The sequence below is a fragment of the Carya illinoinensis genome, chromosome 8 (genome assembly GCF_018687715.1).
Source record: "Carya illinoinensis cultivar Pawnee chromosome 8, C.illinoinensisPawnee_v1, whole genome shotgun sequence".
In the NCBI taxonomy this organism is placed as follows: Eukaryota; Viridiplantae; Streptophyta; class Magnoliopsida; order Fagales; family Juglandaceae; genus Carya; species Carya illinoinensis.
This window is the reverse complement of record NC_056759.1, coordinates 2,710,048-2,725,157: the sequence shown is the minus strand read 5'-3', so window position 1 is coordinate 2,725,157 and position 15,110 is coordinate 2,710,048. Positions and strand designations below refer to the sequence as shown.

At 36.1% G+C, this 15,110-nt stretch overlaps 1 protein-coding gene across 5 annotated transcripts; it reads right to left on the bottom strand.

The window, feature by feature from the left end:
• Window positions 1-2,518: 2,518 nt before the first annotated feature.
• LOC122318837 (tryptophan--tRNA ligase, chloroplastic/mitochondrial) lies at window positions 2,519-14,789 on the bottom strand. Of its 5 annotated transcripts, XR_006244915.1 has the most exons (16): window positions 14,593-14,788; window positions 14,353-14,505; window positions 13,481-13,568; window positions 12,958-12,999; window positions 11,997-12,086; window positions 11,769-11,891; window positions 11,092-11,163; window positions 10,681-10,793; window positions 10,532-10,553; window positions 10,381-10,446; window positions 9,718-9,774; window positions 9,444-9,490; window positions 9,177-9,258; window positions 7,729-7,818; window positions 6,377-6,643; window positions 2,995-3,131 (listed from the first exon to the last, which is right to left on the bottom strand). XR_006244915.1 is itself a non-coding variant. In XM_043136518.1 (15 exons), the coding sequence occupies exons 1-15, from the start codon at window positions 14,661-14,663 to the stop codon at window positions 2,997-2,999; spliced, it is 1,251 nt and encodes a 416-aa protein (XP_042992452.1). In that variant the 5' UTR covers window positions 14,664-14,787; the 3' UTR covers window positions 2,519-2,996. The 5 variants fall into 5 exon arrangements, 4 of the variants coding, with proteins under 4 accessions (XP_042992452.1, XP_042992453.1, XP_042992454.1 ...); XM_043136518.1 differs by lacking the exon at window positions 6,377-6,643 and having other exon boundaries at window positions 2,519-3,131; window positions 14,593-14,787; XM_043136519.1 differs by lacking the exons at window positions 6,377-6,643; window positions 12,958-12,999 and having other exon boundaries at window positions 2,519-3,131.
• Between the last annotated feature and the right edge of the window lie 321 nt (window positions 14,790-15,110).

Sequence of the window (15,110 nt, the reverse complement as noted above, 5' to 3'; positions counted from 1 at the left end):
CCTTTTCTTTCTTTTTCTTCTTCTTCTTTTTCCTTCTCTCTCCCCGCGCGCGCAAGGCTCCCTCTTCCTTCTTCCTGTCGCCGATCTGTTCTCCACCCAGAACCGCCACCGCCGGCCGACACAGCCACCACCATTCGATCCCCCTCCGGCCATTGAACACCCCCACCAAAAATCACTTCCATCCGAGCCGCCGTTAACCCCCTAGAACCCCTTCTTTCAGCACGGTTTTGAGCCGTTTCTGGCTCTGGCGCCGTCGCTCTACCTCCAGCTACCATCTCTTCACCACTTCTTCCCCCTACCTCTTGCCGTCCTAACCTACCCATTTTTGGCCCCGATCCGTTGCTGGAGCAGCTCCCACGAGCTCAACTCCGATCAGCCCCTTTTTGCACTTCCACTGCCGTTTCCACCGCCACCCACGGCCAAAGCTCACTTCCTTTAGCTTCATAAACATCTCTAGACCATTCCCTATCAATTTCATGTCTTGATTTGTCCCCGTTCGAAAGTGGGTAATTTACTACCCACGGCCACAGTGTAAAATACACTGTTACGTTGTTTTTCCTCCGCCATTTGCGACGTCGTAAGCTTTCGAAAAATACCTTATAGTGCTGTAAGTATTTTCCAAATTTCATTTTAGATTTAAATATATTTTTGCTCTTACAATAAATTATTGGATTGATTGGTTGATTCCGGACTGAGTCCGAGGAGTTCAGGGGTCGGATGGATTGAGGACGGAGTTGCTTGGTTTATTGATCTGTAATTGGTTGGTTGTTTTGTGCCTTGAGGCGTGCATTACATGAAGCATACATGTGCATTTTATTTTAATTGATAAAATCATGTTTTATTTGCGTAAATGGATTTTTGGGTGCGTGTGTATCACGACCCCAAGTCGAGATGGGGTATTATCTTGGTGGAGCTCCTCTAGTCACTCGGGAGCGTAATATACTGAGTGACGTCCCATGAGTTGTTGTTGGGCGACAACGGGAGCGGGCGGGATGGTAACGCTCTCGTACAGACTCTGTGGCCCTTCGCTGTCGAGGGCTAGAGGATGCTTGCTACGAACGCGCGGGGCGCGGAACTGGGCATCCCTCGTTTAGGTGTCACACACGTGGTCGTTTAGGAGCCAGGGTGTGCGGATGACCCCTAGGTGAGGTCATGGTGCATTCGGATTAACTGGATATTGATATGAGTTGGTTTTGGGCCAAATGAAACTTTTGGCATGAGTTGGAAAGTAATATGTTTTTGGAGCCAAATGAAATTTTTGGCGTGTGTGGAAAAATATGGTTTTACGGGTTATGTGCATTGACATTCTTTCATGCATATTGTTTGAGTTTTAATATGCTTTTATCTAGTGGCATTTGAATCTTACTTACCTGCGGTACCATTTTTGGTACCGTAGATTATGATACAGAGATCGAGGAGGAGGAAGAGGCTGTGCTCGAAGATGCGGCTCCGTCGGAGTTTTGAGTTGGAGTTTATGCCTTATTGTTGGGTTTGAAACAATATTTATAATTTGTAATATTTTATTATGTATATTTTGAACGGCTTTATATTAAACTAAGAAAAATTATGGTACTTAGTTTATGACTTTGATATCCGCTGCGTGTTTCTTCGTGTATATTTATTGCTTATGCACATACTTGACACTTGGCGATAAGGTGGTGACTCGTGATATCACCATTCAGACATCTTGATTTTTTCGTGTCGGTACATAGAGATTTGGGGTGTTACTGGACCCACTAAAGAGAGGAACCACTAAAGAGAGGAAGAGAGCTTGGAAGATCTTCTCCCAATCCCGTAACGGAATGTCCAGATGCATGGTCACATCTCCTCCTCTGCTAAATATGTATATATAAAATAAAATAATAAAGGCTTTTGTGTTGATAAGAATCCCGGCCACATGGGCCCGATGTACGAGTGCAGTTTTAATTTATGTCAATAATATTTATATGATTTGGGATATTTTATTAAATTTAAAATATATATATATATATATAAAAATATCATAAAATTAAAAAAATTATTTAAATTTAAATTTTAAATATTATTTTTATTTAAAAATTTATAAAAATTATATTAATTTTTATATTTAGATAATAATTAAATAATGATTAAATACATACAATCATTTTTACCTTGCAGCCTTCATTGACTTCAAGATTTCTATGCCTCTGCATTTGTGGAGTTTTGCACAACGTATGCTCTCACGTTTGAAAATAAGGAAATGGGATGAAGTCATGAGTTCACTGCATAAATTCATAATCCACCCGACAGCAAAAAGTTCCAGATATCATGCTGTCCCAAATGAGATGAAGTCATGAGTGTTACAAGTTAAGTCGTTCTAAATATCATGCCGATAAGGACTCCACAAAATACAGGGGAATAAGGACTGATCTCTTTAAACTCTTGAAACAGTCCATGTAAATTTCTGTTGATGAGTTTAAATGAAGAATCACAAGGAAAGTAGAACCATCACAAAGACTGAGGCCAGAAGAGAGAATATGACAGATGGACTATAAGGTTTGATAAAGCTACGGCTTCATATTACATTTGTTTTATTTATTAACAGCAATCTTGGCAAAGCCCAACGATGGCTTCATATTACATGAATTCGTGAAGAGTGACAACAATGAGAGCTCTAGTTCGGCTGAATGAATGTATAACAAATGGAAAAGCAAAACCAGATCCTATGATATCATATTCCATTACATGTAAAATACTGCTTGATAATTTGAATTATAAAATAAAATAAATCCTAAAACTACCAGATTCTTTGGAACACCAGGAATATATATGCACCAATGAGAGGAGAAAAGTGGAGATAACTCCATCAAAAATCTGGGGGGCCTTCACGGAACTTTTCATCTTCACTCTTCAAAGAACATGCTTAGAGATGTACTTCAAAAACTTTTCGCAATGAATGATTATCCAAAAGTTACACTTAGGTTGCTGTCTTACTCATCCTTCGGCATAAATTCTGTCAGTAGCATCAATTCTGCTCATCTTCGCGAGAATCCCATTGCCTGGTAGACATTATTCAGAGTAGCATCTGCAATATCTGCAGCTTTTGTAGCACCTTCTGCCAAGACTCTATCCAAATAAGCTGATTCAGACATTATTTCATTGTAGCGAACCTGCAAAAAAGTCATCGAAGTTCTAGATAAGCTGAATCATAAATGCTAATTGTAACAGCCCGCTAGAAATTCAATTAAGGAATTTCTATTGACTTTAGGAACCTCGTGAAAACTCTGTAAGTTTACACGAATCGACTAATCGCATAAATTTTAGCCTGTCAACATAGTTAGTGTTATCACTCACTATGGTGCTAGAAATGCGATTTTAATTATTTGAGATAGTTAAAAGTGTCAGAATACATTATAGTCTACACCACTAGGCTTAATTAAATATTTAGAATTTTTCAGTACTAAGTTTATTACGTTTATTTTTGGAGTGAATAGTAACCTCGGTAAATGTACTGAGCGCAGTGTTTTCAAAATCATAGTGTGAAATGTCCAAATTAGGATAGCGATATTTTATTTGGACACTTGGCAAGATCTTAACCACACATAATGAATAGTATTAGATACTTGGCACAAAGAGAAACCATTAGATGGAATTGTGAAGGAAATCAAGGTGTGAGATCATGACACCTAAGCAAAATATACATTTGGAAAATATCTTAAGAATAGAGATTTAAAATACACATAGAAAGATTTTAGCCACCTTACTCTTCCAAGTCTACTCCACATTTGGAAAATATATTGAGCTGATTTTTATAGATATTATTGGATAGAATATTTTGAGATAATATTTTATAGATATTTTGGGTAGGAGAAAACCACACTCAACTCTCAACTCCAGCCTTATCATCTCCCTTATCTCTTCCATAAGCATCTCCAGCCATCACCCACGAACTTATCTTCATTTACACGTTTCTTTAAAAGAATATCAAACATTCTCTCTCGGACAGCTTTTAGGAGTTCTTTTGCATGCCCATTTCGAAGCTGTTGTAAGTGTTTTATCATAAAGTCTCATTCATATAAATTGTTCCTTTTTGAGTCTAGTTTACATGGATATCTTATTTGCCCCATTTGAAGATCATTTGGTCAGTCAAATATTGTGTAAACTATAGAAAGGTCATTCTGGGAGATAAACTGGAGAATATGTTATAGTTTGGAGTTTTTGACCAAGCTAATGGATAGATATTGGTCCGAAATTTTTATGGAGTATTGTTAACATGTATATATGACTATTGGTTGAGGATTTTTGCATGATTGAAGGTTTTGATGAAATATTTGCTTAGATTTAGAAACTTAGAAACTGGAAGAAGAAAAACAGTTTCTATTTTGAGAAAGTTTAACTCTTTGGTGGTCTAAACCTATTCTAATGACTTTGATAATTTTATTGGAGGATCCTAAGCATCTTATATACATGTTATATTATTATTTTGAAGATATTTGATGTTAGTTTCAAAGATATGAAATTTTATACAAAGAGATATTCAGATAAGCCAAAGTGTGGATGTTCTTGGCTAAATTTATGTTTTGGTTAATTTTTAACCATGTGATCTTGAATTAGAAGCTTATATATGTTTTAGGACATCTTTTTAAACCATGTGATGGTTTGGTTTGAAGATCACATATTTATAAGTCATAGATCAAAAGGTTGATCAAAACAAGTTACAAACAAAAATCAATAGAAATAGCATATGAGAATTTCGGCCCTATGGAGTTTTAATAGTTGTGATTAGTTTTAAATTTTTCTAAATTGATATTTGAGTTGAGGATAAAATTTACATGAGGCATGTAAATTTTGGTGACTTTTGGAGTTAGTATGCAAAATCCTTAAGTTATGGGTAAAACGGTCATTTTCCTACATGTAGGAAGTAAAATGGAAATTTTACTCTTTAAGTTAGTATTTTTCCATATTTCAAATTATTAGTGATTTAGTACTAACTTTTAGAATCACTAATTACAGTTCCTCGTGATCGCGCTTGAGGTTTTATAAGAAACGCGGAGATCGAGGTAAGTTAGCTTTTAACTTACTAGCAGTCTACTGTGTATGTGTGCTAAGTAAAAGAACTATAGTGTATGTATGTGTGTTATCATATATGTCATGCCACGCCAAGTTATCACGTAATTGTTTATTATACAGAATTTATTCTGTCATCAATTTTTATCTGTTACATAATATATTCTGTTATGTATTACTGTACATTACAAGTACGTCATGCTAAGTATGCCATCTATTACATGTATGTCAAGTCATGTAATATTCACTGTTGCAAGTATGTCATGTTAAATATGTTGTCTATTATATGTTATGCCATGTTACGAAATGTTTCTATCTCAAGTTGGTCATGTATTTCAAGTTATGTTTAAGTCACGTTTCATCTTGAGTACATTATGTTTGTGTAGAATACATGGGGCCACAACAACTATGGAGTATGTATTTTACTACAATTGTGATGCGTAGAATACATGGGGCCACAACAACTGTGGAGTATGTATTTACACGTAGAATACATGGGGCCACAACAACTGTGGAGTATGTATTTTTCATGTTAAGTCAAGTTTGTGTAGAATACATGGGGCCACAACAACTGTGGAGTATGTATTTACACGTAGAATACATAGGGCCACAACAACTGTGGAGTATGTATTTTTCATGTTAAGTCAAGTTTATGTCGAATACATGGGGCTACAACAACTGTGGAGTATGTATTTTTAATGTTAAGTCAAGTTTGTGTAGAATACATGGGGCCACAACAACTGTGGAGTATGTATTTTTCATGTTAATTCAAGTTTCAGATCAAGTTCATGTCAAGTCAAGTTCAGTTCATGATTCAATTTAAGCTATGTCAATTATGCTATGTTGTACGCTAAGTTATGCTTTAATTACTTATGAATTTGATTATGCATTTATGCTTTTACTGTCATCCATGCATCATTAGTCTGTGTGGAAGTTTTTTGTTAACTTGCTGAGATTTGTAATCAAATCTCACTGTGGTAGTCCCAACTACCATTCCTCCCGAATGGTAGATCTTGTTACAGGATCTGAAGGTGGACCAGGAGCTGACCAACTAGACACAGTCGACTGAACGACGGTGCGTTGTTAATGTTAATATAGTAGTTAAATTACTACTTGTACGATGGAGTTGTATCTCCAGTACTTTTGGATCATAACTATTTTGGAATAGTGCTGTGATCTTAGTTATTCAATGGATCTTTATGTATGAAGTATGTTTTAAGTATTGGGATATTTTCAGTTTGGTGCATAGTATTGCTAAAGAAAAAAATTATCCGCTGCGAATATTGCATAATGTTAGATGCATGTTAGGATTATTGCATCTTATATGTCATGAACGGGGGCAGGTAACCTTGTGTTGCATGTCTCGACGCTTCAAATGTCCGTCCGATCCCAAACGGAATTTGGGGGCGTCACACTAATAATCACTAATAATATCAGAAAAGACTGGTAAACCATTAGACAGTAAAAGAAAAAGAATTGCCGGAAAGTTGTAAGCAGAAACAGGGACATTACGAAATTGGCAAAAAAGTATAGTCATGCCTGTGATAGATAAATATAAGAGATCCATAAGCAGACAAATAGATCAAGACACAATGTGTATGGGTCCCCACGATCACTGCAAAATGCCAATGTTCAGCCAAAACATGCGGATTGCAAGCACACCCTCCACAACAAACACACACTGCACCCACATACAAATAAAGACGCATGCAACAGGGAGGACTTTCAACTTCTAACTTGCAACAATATGAATTCACCAAATTTCTGTAAATGGTGTCAGGAAAACTTTATGCGTATTATACGCAAATTAAATTATTTCTGGTAAAGAAAATTAGTTTGTGATAAGTGTTGACTCCGTGAAAACCAAAACACAGAGAGCCCATTTTTTGTGCTCATCATTGACTTGGTGGATACCAGAATGTGCAGTATGTGTCTGACATCACCAATAAGAATAATTTGGCCATTTGGGCAATAGCTCCCACTATCATATTAATATGACTCGCAAAAAAATCCATTAAAATGGTCAACCAAAAACAAGCACGATTATGATTTTATACCACAAAGGTCATATTAGATAGCTAAGTTAACGGCAATGCTTGTGATAAGTCATTATCAGCTTATTTATTAATTTTTTTTATAGGTAAAGGATTAAAATATTATTAATAAGAATAGGCATAGCCCAAGTACACAAGGGGTATACAAGAGATAACACCTATCTAGGAGGAAGCGAGAGAAATAAGAAACTCATGAAAGTCCAGGCCATTAAAGTCTCATGAAAGTCCAGGCCATTAAAGTCTACAGCTTTGGCCCAAAGAAAAAGAGTTCTAACAAATAATACTCTAATCAGCTTATTTATTAATGAGAGCACAAAAAGGGAAAAAAAAATTCTAGGCCTATTTCATTTTTATAATTTTGGCAGCATTATAAACAAAATATTAACAAAAATATCAGAGTTTTTTGTCAACAAAATGTCACTATGAACTGTCAACACCAAGAGCTTTGAATGGATATGATTGAAGTGTGGCTAATGTTGGGCCACTAGTTACAGGCTGCGGCTCAACCACAACAGCATATCTATTACCTCTTCAATATTAAAGAATTGAAAAACTTTGGCAAATGATAGAAAGAAACATTTTGGTAGAGAAAAAAGCATATAATGCACCAACATATTGAAATAGGTATCATGATAGAAGTAGAAACCTGGATAGGGTGCAGATGATCAATCAAGGAATCCGTTAACAGGACTTTAAATGTACCCCAGTTCATATTCTGGCATTCCTGTGCAACTTCCTGCAACAAAATATTGTTTCACATAAAAGGAATATTTTCACATAAAAGGAATATACTTATCCTACTAAGAAATAACAAAAAAAGCATACAATTGCTACATGATTGTCAGAATTTCAAAAGGTTACACCAACAGGTAGGGCTGCACACCGAACCACCCGGTTCAGATTTTGGTCCGAACCGACCCGACCCGCAGGGAAAACAAAAACACAATTGATCCGATCCGATCCGTGAAATTTAGGTCAGGTCGAACCCGTTCTACCCGTTCGCTTTCTCCTCGTTTGTTCTACCATGTACGGAGGGCAAAATGACTTTCTGCATCGTAGCTTTAGCGAGAGGAAGAAGAAGATGGTTTCTATCTTAATCAATCTCAAAAATGGCTAATAATGCAATAATATATTCCTGAGAAAAAAAAAAAAAAGAACAGAGAAGAGCTCAGCGAGAACGAGAAAGAGGGAGGACTGGGGAAGGAGAGAGGGATTAGGGTTTGTGTGAAATGGGACAAAACGAGGCCGTATTGAGGGCAGCAACCAAGTTCCATCCCGAAGAAATCTCTCTTCCTCCGAGAGCAACAAGCTCAACCCATGACTCTAGCAACACAGTGCCGCGTCATGATCTGAGTAGGGCTGGAGCACAGGCGCTCCTCCGTCGCCTCTGTGCTGATCGCGAGGCGTCTCCTTCTCAGCTTCAAAAATGGCGACGAAGAGCACTTCCATCCCTCGGCGTGGAGCTTCCTCCTCTTAGTGGTGGTTGCTGAGCTCACCGCCATGGCTAGAAATGGTCAAGCCTTGGTCCTCCCGCCCGCCTGTGCCACTTCCATCACCACAATATCTGAGATTCAATGGGGTTGTTGGGCGTTGTTCTTCTTCACTGCGGGTGATCGGTTTCGACCAATGTTATGGGTAATAAACCCGGTAATGGGTTTGACCCGCTGAACATGATTTTAGGCGGGTGAGGTAGTCTCGGGCTTAACGGGTTGATCAGGCCAGGCCCTTTTTTGCACAGGCCTACCAACAGGGCTTGAAAGGGGGATGTTCCATTTGAATAGAGCTATAGCTGATTAGCTTTTATAAATAAAAAACAATTAGAAAATCGTTATCAAAGATTACAATTGATAGATGCTCCAACTAAATTAACACATATCAAGTTTTCAGCATGTGCAAACAAATGTTTATATTAAAAACTAATGGTAGTAATGACTCAGAAAATTCATGAAACCTCCAAATTTCAATTATTTAATTTTCTAAAATAAATAAAAATTAAACAACCATCACATATAAACAAATAGATAACAGAAATAAGGTCATCGAACCACTAGTGGGAATTACAACAAAAAGAAATCATAGGTGAAAATTCAAGACCTCTTTTGTCTTCCCTGACATGAGCTGATATATAGAGAGAAGATTGTTGCATTCGGGTCTTTCAGGATTATCAAATTCCAATCTGTACAAATCACCAGAAAACACACACAACGTGGAAGAGCTTACCAGAACTTACATTAGAAAAAAACTGTTAGGGAAAATTAAGATTAGAAAAGAAAATGACTTCAATGGACAGGTGAAACTGAACAGAACAAAAAAACAATTATAGGTAGAAAAAAAGCAGACAATTCATGATTAAGTACTAACCCAGTAAATGCGTCTGTTTTGCAACGTTTTATCTTGTTTGCTATTTCCTTCAAAAAAACAAGCCAACTCAGAACAAAGGAGGGGAAAAATGATAATGCTTGATATTGCATGTATACATCAACAATCTTATCATTAACATTTGATGTTAGCATAAGTGATATTTTGCCTCATTTTAATATGAAATCTATTAAATGGAAATAAATTCAATTATACATACACATTGGAAGCATGCCGACTAAAACTTACAAGGCAAAAAGTACGCATGCATACTTACATCTTTTGAATCAAGAAGATTGATTCGAGATTGATCAGATGGTGCAGACTTGGACATCTATAAGATTGGGCCCAAAAAAATGTCAAATGGTATCTAAAAAACTTTCTTGAGAATTGCAACAAGAAATTAAAGAATCTTAATACAACCCACTGATCAGGAAGGTCAACCAAAATTTGTTATAGTTATCAAGGTGATTGGAGTGAATATCTTCAGTTATAAAACCTTTTATTACAAAGAAAACACTTTGGCCCTTTTTGTAGAACAACACCCTTCACATAAGAAATTGAATTTGCTTTTAATTCAAGAAAATTTAGCAGAGGTAAAATGCTCATGAAATTAAACTTGTACTTCATGAGCATTTAGCAAAGGTAAAATGCTCATGAATACCAACTAGTTTCTTTATTGGCCTATGTATTCTCCAGTTCAACTACTTATAAAAAAAAAAAATGTATTCTCCAGTTCAACTACGTCAAAATTGCAAAAGAATCCCTGATGAACACATTCAAGCAATTCAATGCTGAATTAGTTTCCACTGTATTCATGTCCTGGTCTGATGCCAAAATAAATAGAAATATTAAACTTGTAATTTTTAAGGCACACAATAGTCTGATGTATAAAACTATAGAAGGAAACAAACTGCAAGGAAGAAAGAACAATGGAAACCTTGGAAAGACCATCAGTGAGGGACATAACTCGGGCTCCAGCTGGTGGTATAAGGGCCTCGGGAACCTACATCATGATACACATTTAGAAAAGGGGATGCTCCCACTGCAAGAGACTTCATGAGCAAATTAGATGGTTTCAACAAATCCACCTTAAAGATAGCACCACCTCGCCTGCAACCAGAACATAAAAAATTCTGAAGGGTCATGCAGAAATAAATAGGAGGCTTAGAAATTTGGAAAATTTTCAATCTATTTACAAGCAACTTCGCATGCAAGTTGAAATATAGATTCTTCTTACCCACCCAATTTCTTCCATTTCCTTCCTCCATATAAATAATTAACACGCTTAGCCAGCTCACGAGTCAATTCCAGATGCTGCTGCTGATCCTCACCAACAGGTACAAAGTCAGACTGCAGAGGCAAGCTGAGTATATGAGAATCATATGTTATCAGGGTAAGAAAGCTGATATTAATGTGCAAAGCTGATTAAGCACAAATCAAATTGTTGAGCTTGTTGTAATTAAGTTCGAGATGATACTGCCAAACGAAACTCTACTACACCAACTAAAAGAGGATAATTAATTAGCTTCCTCATAAGTACGTAAAAAACAAAAATCAGATTGAATCCGAAAAATCAGATAAAAGCTTTCCAAGAGATATATATTTTGTGTCTCACATTACGTTATGCTGCAGATATTGAAAGACCCACCTGATATAAGAGAATATCAGAAGCCATCAGCACAGGATAAGTCAAAAGAGCAACAGCAACATTTTCATCCCCCTAGAAAAACCAAAATGAAAGAAACATAATCTTCTGAGTCAGTAAAAATACTATACAGTCAACAGTAGAATACAAAAAAGACTAAACTAAGAGATAAATTGGGGTCTACCATAAAAACTTAAATTTTAATAACAACCAGAACATTATTATGGAACTGTAGATATAGTATTATTATGGAACTGTAGATATAGACTAAACTAAGAGATAACTTATTAGCATAATAAGAGTATATTATGGAACTGTAGATATCCTATGGCTATTTTTTACATCCAAAAATACAAGTTTTTACCTCTCCCTTCATTAATAAAAGCAATAAATAGGATTTTTTTTTTTTTAATTGTGATCTCCAAAGCTGAGTGACAAACCCGAAACTTGATGTTAGGATTCTTTTTCTTTGTTAAATTTTAATGATTGACTGGTGAAAATGATCAATATTCACAGTATTAAACTAATTTTCAAGTGGGACCGATCTGATCCCTTGGACATTAACCAGATTTGAATTCAAAAAATTTGACTTAACAGATGAAAATTACAGGTTTTAATACATATTTATCAGAATAAACAGCATAAATGAAGCTGGAGCTGTCATACAGCTAAAAACGCACCGCCTTGCGAGATTTCTCTTTAAATTGAATCATTTTGTTGAGCCAGCCAATTGGTGTTGCAGAACTCAATAACCACATTAGTTCCACATGGGCACGAACATGAGATTGCACAAAAACAGAAGCCTATAACCACAGGGCAGATTCATTCCTTCATGGGGAGACACAAATATTTTATATTGAACAAAAAACTTAAAACATGTTTATTAAGGATAATAGCTGCCTCAAAACCTTTGAAGCGTCCACACCACATGCCAAATAAATGGCTGCAGTATCCTTTGTTGCCTTTGATAGTTGTTGTGTTTCATATGGTAATGTGATCTGTAATTAGATATGAAGCTGTTAATTGCCTACTGTAGTATAAAACACGGCCAAAAATTATAGTTTCCATGGTCCATTGATATCTGTCAAAGAGCATAATATTAACATAACAAAAAGGGCTTAGAATTCACTTCCCTTAACCACACCCAGATACCTTTTTTTATAGGTATTCTCACCCAAAATAAAGAGGGCATCGGTACTGTACTTAACCACACCTAGATACTTAAGATGCTTCAGGAGCACCTATCAAACAGAATAATTTATCTCATGATTTCTTAGGAGGGAGACTCAAATACCAAATCAATACAAAGCTCATTAGAAGCATAAGCAGATAACAGCATTATGCTGGGGTTTATTTGTCGAGCACCTTCACAGTAAAATGGCACCAAGACAGCTAAGTTTGAAGGAGGAAAGATTACCCCATTACCTTGCAAACTCTTACACATCAAACACTGACGCTTATACAAACATGAGAGGACAGCTCTTTATTTCAATAATTACCAGTCTCCCTCTCCACACAAGTAGCTATTTTCCACTCATCAATAACCACGATTCATTCATCCACACTACCTACTAAAAGAAAATGGATGCACCTTACTAAGTGTTAAAAATACATAGTCTACTATAATGGTACATATTAGTTTGAAAAAATTTCGGAAAAAGAGACCCAGAGAACGAGCAAGCAAAAAAATATAAAAGATATTTCAATGGAGCTCAAGAAGGTTAGAGGGTATTAGATATCTCCAATCTTGTACACTAACAATGAAAAATTAAATTTACTCCTCCAGCGGCTTTGCATCCAAAAAGCGGGAGAGATAACATCACTAAGTATTTCATGACTTAAAAACTGTGACTCAAGTATGAAACATACCGCATGGAGGTCCACAATAAAGAAGAGAGTATCATAAGCGTTCTGCAAGATTTAAACCACAGAACTTATAACTCAAACATGGACAATACAACAGGTTAATAAAAAAAAAAAAAAAAATCATTTGAAGTGTGCACAGGCAATTTGGGTTTCAAACTAGCAACCATCCCATTGAAAAAAATTAGCAATATAGTTTCTCTTAACTATTATCATTCACCTGACCCAAGTAGGCATATTTGAGCGCAAAGAGATACCTCATTAACCATGAGTTTAATTTGGAGCACACATTTTGTGCTTTTTAATGAAATTTTTATTAGTTCTCAAAAAAATGGCAAGCTGAACAAATATATGGAATATATGATTCGGATGCTTAAACAAAAAAATTTCATTCCACCATTCATTGCGGCAAGAAACAGCCATATTCTGATATGATGCTATGGTATTATCTGATAAGCAACAAATATAGTGTTCAAGCTTTTGCAAAATGGTCTCCATTGAGAGAATATCAGAGAAAGTAAAAAACAACCTGAAGTGAAATCCAATTCTTTATGGCGCCAAGATAATTTCCAAGGTGAATAGATCCAGTTGGTTGAACTCCAGACACGATCCTTTTCCTGTAAAACAAAGTTCAACTAAATCTAACACACATCCAGGAGAGTTTAAATATAACAGAAAGTACATTGCCTGCACACCAGTGTAGGACGAGTTTAGAAAGTAATCGGTAATATCTTGAGATTAAATTTAAGTGGATACAACAAGTCTCAAAATGCTAATTTTATTGACACGTCTTCAAGCAAATTCCCCCCCACCCTGCCCCCCCGGGGGGGGGGGGGGGGCGCCTAGCCCGGTAAACAAAGAAGCAACATTAAGATAAATTAAGGATGATGGACCAACTTAAATCCTGTGATTCTTAGAAACGAAAAGCATGCTTTAACTTAATGTACATTAACCAAACCCTGGCAACATGCTTACAAAAATTATGTAATCTTATACTTCACTGTTTCCAGGAGGGTTCACGCAAATCCGAAAATCCAATCAATTTATTCGAATACCTACAAGTTTTCAACTTCCTGCAAAGCAGCCTCGAATTTTTCAATTGTGATTCATTTATTGGATTATTTTCTACCTTTACGCGATTGGACTCCATTCCGTTACTTCTTTTCGTGACTCATTGTTTTGTAAGCTAATCTCACCAGCTCTATAAGCCCAAGCAGAGCTTATTTATAAATTATAACTAGTTTCAGCCAAGTAAACCCTTTTTAATAAAATCTTCGATCAATTATAAAATTTAAAAAAAAAAAAAAAAAAAGCTTTCTGTAAAGTAAACCCATATTATTCCTCATGCTAATACATCGAGCCGAATTTCAACAAATGATAATCGATAGAAGACGGAATTACTTCACAGAGCTTGAAGGAGTCTCCGGCACAAGGGGTTCGGTGACCGAGGCACTGCACAAGCACCGGAAACCGGTTCCACGAAGGCCACTGGGACGCCAAGAACTACGAAAAAGATCGGTTTTTTTCATGTAATTCATTGGGGATCCACAGCATCTGTTCACAGAAAACGAAAACTCTGACGACAAGGGCAGACATTACTACTACATTGGAGAGAGAGAGAGAGAGAGAGAGAGAGAGTACAGTGACGGAGTAAAGCGAGGATACGAGGAGTGTGAGATGGTGAGGAAGTGGGAGAGAATCGAGCGACCCATCCTCTTCCTCTTCGTCTTCCTTGTACTTCGTCCTTGTTTTTCTTAAGCCTTTTTAACGGCTCGCGTCGAGGGGTTTATCCGACTGCGCGAAGCATGTTCAGTTCAACGCAAGAGAGAAGGACAAAATCTTGTTTGGTTATATATATGGAATGAATGAAATGTTTTGTAAAAAATTAAATAAAATATTATTATATATAATTTTTTAATATTAATTTTATTTAAAAATTTTGAAAATTTAAATTATGTTTTATATTTTTTATAAAAATTTAAAAAAATTATAATAATAAAATGAAAGAGATAAAATAAAATAATTTAAATTTAAATAAACAAACGTGCATGGCTCACGGTACTGATCTGTATAGGACTCTACGGCCCACTCAAAAACATCCATATGTCTTTTGTTTTCTGTTCCTAAATCGTTACCTCAGAGGTATAAAATTTAAAGAA